This window comes from Palaemon carinicauda, chromosome 26 (assembly GCF_036898095.1).
Source record: "Palaemon carinicauda isolate YSFRI2023 chromosome 26, ASM3689809v2, whole genome shotgun sequence".
NCBI lineage: Eukaryota > Metazoa > Arthropoda > Malacostraca > Decapoda > Palaemonidae > Palaemon > Palaemon carinicauda.
In genome coordinates, this window is record NC_090750.1 from 66391268 (window position 1) to 66399217 (window position 7950).

Below are 7950 nucleotides of genomic sequence, written 5' to 3' on the forward strand. Positions count from 1 at the left end.
TCCATAGAAAGGATCAAAGTTTCATTCTAAGTTCTCATAGGAATATTCATTCTTAGTATTTTAAAACTTGTTTTGTATATATATGTAAGAGGAATTATTTGTAATAAATTATATTAATTATTTTTCTGTTTCACTAACCACAGAAAAGTCTTTGCTTTTTGCGCCCACTTGACGACCATATTTATTCAGAAATGACCCAATCACCGTCATGAAAATTGTATTGAATTGCGAACTTTATAACGCAATAATATAAAATATGGTATCGTATTCTACAGGTATTAAACACAAAAGTTCTAAAATTGGTTATATTTTATTTGAAGAATATACAAATACAGGCATGCACATCTCTTTTTTTTTTTTTTTTTTTTTTTTCAAAAGCACATCGTAAGTTTTACCTCTAAACTTAAAGAATCAAGTCTTATTTTTCCAAAATTTTCAAGTCTTTCCATAATATTTCCTTGAAGAACAATTAGTTATTGAAAATCGTTACTGGTTATTTCAATTAGTCGCTGCTGACTGTTCGTGGATTTAAGAGGATTCAGAACTGCTGGAACTAATTGGTGATGAAGATGGATTATGAAGTTCATGATATGATGCCAAGCATTGGTACCGGGGAGACCCTTCGCTTCCGAAGAGAACGCAGGGGGAATCAGCTGTCAGTATTTGTAGTAAAAGTGAAATGAGAATGGTCAGTGAGATGGAAAAAGGGGAAGTGAGAGCGAAAATAAAACGTTAAAAAGTAGGCGCATTTAAAAGTTTAGGAAATCTTCATTATATCAGATTAACCGATCTGCACCCACTTTTTGGCCTTTAACTTTACTTCCCTTAACACTTCCCTTTTTTTCCATCTCGCTGACCATCGTCATTTGACTTTTACTACAAAAAGCTGCAACTATTTCTCGTCAGTTGCTCTTTGGCAGCGATGGGTCTCCCCGGCCCCCTTGCTTGACAACATGGCCTGGATATCATCAAGCGTCTTCATTGTCAATTAGTTCCACCAGTTCTAAATCCTCTTACATCCACGAACAGTCGTCAGCCACTAATTAAAATAACCATTATTTAATGTATGTTTAGGCAATGGAAAAGTGAGCCATAACCGGAGAGAGAGGGATCCAATGTCTAGCTAATCTAAAGACCCAATAACTCTCTAGCGGTAGTATCTCAGCGGGTGGCTGGTATAAGATATATATATATATATATATATGCGTGTACGTGTGTGTGTGTATCCAATATTAAGCCATGTCCCCAAAATGGTTGGTTCCAGGAAGAAAAACACAATAGTCACTACAGCATTCATCTTTTAATTGATAAATCATGGATAAAGCAGCTATACAATATTATATGTTTAATATACCTCCACAAGATCCTTGGTAACTCATCGAACCCCACAACAAATGCTGCGCAATCCTTCACTTTCTAGATATCAATGCCCTTCCATTCTGGTAGCGTTAACCGTTCACACCTCTCAGCCTCACTAAGACTTCATCTCCTTTTACGCTTAAATATTTCTCTTTTCACTAACCTGCTGTCGTCCACTCTTTCCACGTAACTGCATCAAGTTAAAGTACTTCTTTGTATTCTTTCAATTTTACCAGTTTTACTTATCAATATTTTTATCTACCAAATGTACTACGTAACCTTTTCAACGGCAGTTTTTTTTTTATTTTATTTGCAATCAATATCCACGCTTTACTCCTATGTGTGCAATAGGAAAATATAACATAAGTCGCGTACAATGTGAAAATATATAAACACACACACTTATATATATATATATATATATATATTTATATATATATATATATATATATATATATATAAATTAGCACACATTTTGCTTGAAAGGTGGTGACCCAAGTAAGCATTAACCATTCGTTTATGAATATTTTTTTTACCTCGTGTTAGCATTCTGATAAAGTGTTGCTAAACCTAATTACTACGTTCTTGAATAACTGTTATGTAATCATCGCTTTTAAAGGAAATGATGCTTTTAAGCATCAAAATCAAATATTTGTTTTTTTAAGGTACTTTGCTTGAAAGAGGTAAACGTTTCTAGGTACGAAAAATCGGAGAAAATGGGACAAGCAAATGGAGAATTACTGAAGAATCTTGGTATTTTCCCAGTAAATAAAGCTGTAAAGAGTTGCTTGTAAAAGCAACTGGATACACAAATCCCCCTTCAAGGCTAAGGAGAAAATCGTCTTACTTCACTTTATTGCAATATATTGCAACTTGGATACAATACTGTGAAATTGAATTCTGAAAAATTTACCCCCAAAACCAAGTTATATTTTACTATTTCTTTTTAAATCAATAGAAACGTTGCTTGATAGTACACCTATCAAATGCACTGGAAACGGTTAGTTGCTACAATACTGTGAAATTGAAATCTGAAAAATTTACCCCCAAAAACAAGTTATATTTAACTGTTTTGTTCAACCAATAGAAACGTTGCTTGATAGTACACCTATCAAATGCACTGAAACGGTTTCCGAAATATCAGCACAAACTTGTGATATCATATCGATATCTATGAAAAATTTACCCCCAAAACAAAGTTATATTTTACTATTTCTTTTCAACCAATAGAAACGTTGATAGTACACCTATCAAATGCACTGAAAACGGTTTACGAAATATCAGCACAAACTTGTGATATTATATATATATATCGAAAAATTTGTTCCTGCTTTTTCGTATAGAGTAAATGTTGCTAGAAATTATATCGTTTTGGATGTGACAAGCCCTAAAGCTTCTCCAAAAAGGTCTTACTTCACTTTATTGCAATATATTGCAACTTGGCTACGATACTGTGAAATTGAAATCTGAAAAATTTACCCCTAAAACCAAGTTATATTTTACTATTTCTTTTTAAATCAATAGAAACGTTGCTTGATAGTACATCTATCAAATGCACTGAAAACGGTTTACGAAATATCAGTACAAACTTGTGATATCATATCGATATCTAAACTTCACTTTATTGCAATATATTGCAACTTGGCTACGATACTGTGAAATTAAAATCTGACAAATTTCCCCCAAAAACCAAGTTATATTTTACTATTTTTTTCAAATCAATAGAAACGTTGATAGTACACCTATCAAATGCACTGAAAACGGTTTTCGAAATATCAGCACAAACTTGTGATATCATATCGATATCTAAAAAAAAATTCCTGCATTTTCGTATAAAGTAAATGTTGCTAGAAATGATATCGTTTTGGATGTGACAAACAGGGTTGCCAGATATAGGTATTTATCCCTAGATTTGGGGATTTTGTGTGTCTAATGGGGATATTCTGTACAAATTTCTATGAAGAAGAAACAAAAATTAGTAAATCTTTATATTGTTGCAATTAGTTGACTTGCACTTATATGAAGTATAGTGGGTAATTTCTATGTTAGTAAAGCCCACATAATCAGAAGAAAATATATTTGTGGAAATGGGGATTTTTGGGTTGTTTTGGGGATTTTTTATCATGAGTTTTGGGGATTTTTACACTAACCCATCAGACAACACTGATGACAAACCCTAAAGCTTCTGCAAAAAGGTTGTAATCTTTTTACTGAGAAATTAGGTACGTGAACGCTCCCTTGAGTTTTTGCCTAAACTATGTCTTATCACGAGAGTAGCCATTAGGCCTGACAGGAAGCAGAGCTTTTACCCGTTGCATCCTTATGAATAAAAGAAAATCTTGTTTATAAAAGAGAATATTCCACTTCCAAGAGAGTTCTTTGAAAAAGCCATGTGACTGGAATATTCCTTTTATTCATTCCGAATAAATATATGGACTAAGAAACTTTGTAAGATTGTAGATTGCAAAAAGAAAACTTTATTGTAAATAATAATAATAATAATAATAATAATAATTCTGAAATTATTTTATGTAATTGGAAAAATTATTTAAATTCTGACATAACATTTTAAATGAGCTCAATACACATTATTATTATTATTATTATTATTAAATGCTAAGCTACAACCCTAGTTGGAAAAGCAGGATGCTATAAGCCCAGGGGCCCCAACAGGGAAAATAGCTCAGTGAGGAAAGGAAACAAGGAAAAATAAAATATTTTAAGAATAGTAACAACATCTAAATAAATATTTCTCATATAAACAATAAAAACTTGAACAAAACAAGAGAAAGAGAAACTAGATACAACAGTGTGCCTGAGTGTACCCTCAAGCAAGCGAACTCTAACCCAAGACAGTGGAAGGCCATGGTACAGAGGCTATAGCACTACCCAAGACTAGAGAACAATGGTTTGATTTTGGAGTGTCCTTCTCCTAGAAGAACTGCTTACCATAGCTAAAGAGTCTCTTCTACCCTTACCAAGAGGAAAGTAGCCACTGAACAATTACATTGCCGTAGTTAACCCCTTGGGTGAAGAAGAATTGTTTAGTAATCTCAATGTTATCTTTTAAATACTTATTACTAAAAGCAAACTATTGTTTCATATATATTATTCCTTAGGACTTCAACAAAACAGTGTGATGAAAATATTTATAAGAAATTCTCACTTTCTGTTTTCTTAGCTGAGAAATTAAATGAGAAGTTCATCAGTTATGACTAAAGTGATCTCTTTTCTTCAAACTTATTCAGAAATTTCTAAATTTTATGTGAATTTTGTTTTTAAGGCGTCTTGTGATTTATTGAACAATTTGAGCTGTATTTGGCACAAAGCTTACTATGGTTTGACGCTCGGTCCGAGGAGGCCAGTCCTCACTGAGTTGCAATATGAAGTTGAAAGAACTTTAAAAGCAACAAGATGCATTAGAGGTAAACTGGAAAGCTATATAGTGAACGTGGCATTTGCGGTTTAGGTATTAAGGGAGAGATACTACAAAGAACCCTTTAAAATGCCTACAGTTAGCCGCCTGAGATGCAGTATTGGCACTAGCCTCCTATGAAATGGCTGCTAAACCACATAAGAACTCATAGCTGTTCTTTAACTTATTCGGTAAAGGATATATGCTAATTTCCAAAAAGTCAGCCTAGGCCTATGCTTAGCTTACGCATTTTGAGGTATGGCTGGAGGAGGTTTTGTTCGGTAAGGTCCTTCATTCTCGCTAATGCAATATTCTTATCGTCTATTTTATGAAAATGAACATAATAGCAATTAGTTTTAGATACAATATCTAATAATATCCTCCTTCTACCCCTTCATCATCACCAACACTCCACCATCGGCACCATAACTTCAACTTTTCTTATCGTTTATCTTATGAAAATTAACATAAATTTAATTACTTTTAAATACGAAACATGAATAGAAATAGTATTTGACATTTGAGCAAATATAAACAAATTATCCATTTTCTAATTTTCGATTCTATGGAAAAAAGAAGACTCTCATTTGACTCAATGCCAACGTCATTTTGCGTCAGTCTTGATTCAACAGTGAAGTGAGAATGTACGCGGTCGCGGTTTTTATCGTTTCGTATATGAGGTTTTAACCTGCAGCGGTACATCAATGTGAAATGTGAGTGTAGACATCTGAATAATCTGGTTTGTGCTGATTTTAAACAGTTATTAGGCATTTTTAACGTCGTCTGATTATAACAAAGATGACTGATTGCAAAAGCAGTTGTTATTTGTAAGACGTGTAACATATCACAACGAAACATTAAATACATATTTAGTATAAAAATCATCTATTGTCAGTATGAAAACCGTATTATATGCATAATATAGCAATTGGGAAAGGCAATTTCACATCGTAATCAAACAGGTGCTCGAAATTAAAGACATTTATAAACGTTTATGGATGCCATAAATCGCAGAATAAAAGACTAGCTGGTAACCGCGCACTACAGCTAGCGCACGCGCACTACAGTTGGCTCAACAAGCCGAGAAAGACCGGAGGATCTCAGGCAACTTCAGACGCCCTGGTCTCTTGAATTATTATTATTATTATTACTATCCAAGCTACAACCCTAGTTGGAAAAGCAAGATGCTATAAGCCCAGGGGCTCCAACAGGGAAAAATAGCCCAGTGAGGAAAGGAAATAAGGAAATAAATAAATGAAGAGAACAAATAAACAATAAATCATTCTAAAATAAGAAACAACGTCAAAACAGACATGTCATATAATAAACTATCAACAACATCAAAAACAAATGTCATAAATAAACTATAAAAAGACTATGTCTGCCTGGTCAACAAAAAAGCATTTGCTCCAACTTTGAACTTTTGAAGTTCTACTGATTCAACCACCCGATTAGGAAGATCATTCCACAACTTGGTCACAGCTGGAATAAAACTTCTAGAGTACTGCGTAGTATTGAGCCTCGTGATGGAGAAGGCCTGGCTATTAGAATTACGTTATATCACGTGATTTTTGGTGTCCTGGTTGAAGCGTGCGTTCAATATATCACTGAGAATATATTTCCCGTCAGTCGAATCTCCGAGATAACCCGTAGACGCTAGATAATGTAAAACTGAGTGAAGCTGTATTTTTACCTAGATAGAAAGAAAGAATATATATATATATATATATATATATACACACACACACATGTACACACACAAATATATATATATATATATATATACACACACACATGTACACACACAAATATATATATATATATATATATATAATATATATATATATATATATATATATATGTTTAATCGTTTAATCTATTTGACTATACTCTAGTCATAACAATTATCATTTTATCTTGAGGAAGCTTCCTCAGTTTGTGAATGACATTTTTGTATGTTCCATGGTAATGAGGTCACATTAGGCGTACTCTCTCTCTCTCTCTCTCTCTCTCTCTCTCTCTCTCTCTCTCTCTCCCATTGGTCTTCGAACCACATGATGATCCATGACCGGCTTTGAAAGGTTTCCTTCATTCTCTTCCATTCAGTGCCATTCCAGCCACTTATCCGGTTCCACTCCCCATTCACGGAAGTCATCCCCTAAGCATCTGTTCTAATCATTTCTGGGTCTACCAATCGGTCTTCGTCTCATTATCCCAGCAGGGAATATTCTCTTTGGTATTCGTTCCTCGCTCATTCTTGCCACGTGACCTCTCCATGGAAACTGCCTTGATTTTATGACTTGGCTAGTGTTTGGCTGACCTGTTTTCTCACGGATCTCTCTATTGTGTCATATAGTCAGATATAGGCCTAGTGAATGGTCTGAGTATCTTATATTCAAAAGCTTTGAATACATTTTGTTTGGCTGACCTGTTTTCTCACGGATCTCTCTATAGTGTCATATAGTCAGATATAGGCCTAGTGAATGGTCTGAGTATCTTATATTCAAAAGCTTTGAATACATTTTGTTTGGCTGACCTGTTTTCTCACAGATCTCTCTCTATTGTGTCTTATAGTCAGATATAGGCCTAGTGAATGGTCTGAGTATCTTATATTCAAAAGCTTTGAATACATTTTGTTTGGCTGACCTGTTTTCTCACGGATCTCTCTATAGTGTCATATAGTCAGATATAGGCCTAGTGATTGGTCTGAGTATCTTATATTCAAAAGCTTCGAATATATTTTCCAAAGTCTTGGTGAGTGCCAATACTTCACAGCCATACAATAATATTGCATACAATACTCTTAGCTTTGTCTTTGCCGAGACATCTTTTAAAGTTATAATAAGCTTTGACATCAACCTCTTCTTTCATTCACCAATCTTTTGTTAGTCATTTCTAGATATTTGAACTTGTCCACCACTTCTATATGTATGTTGTCTAATTTCATGACCTTGTAGTTTTGATTCCTTCACTACTTCGAAGACCTTAGTTTTCCCTTTATTCATATTTAGTCCAACTTTGTCTTCAGTCTCCTCGTTTTATATTTCTATCCGCTCTGTATCTCTAATATCTTCTGTGACAATGTCAATGTCGTCTGCTTATCCTAAACAGTTGACTGACAGGTCCCAGAATCTTGCTCCTCCGTATGTCTCAGCAGTAGTTCTCGCTGTTTTATC

At 34.1% G+C, this 7950-nt stretch overlaps 1 protein-coding gene across 1 annotated transcript in view; it reads left to right on the forward strand.

Moving 5' to 3' along the window:
• The window catches only part of LOC137619957 (myosin heavy chain, clone 203-like), a 1179-nt gene extending 1172 nt beyond the window's left edge, over positions 1 to 7 (forward strand). Inside the window, exon 1 of the mRNA XM_068350238.1 lies at positions 1 to 7. This exon is cut by the window's left edge and continues 1172 nt beyond it. Within this exon, the coding sequence (XP_068206339.1) occupies positions 1 to 7 (7 nt within the window).
• Positions 8 to 7950: the final 7943 nt, after the last annotated feature.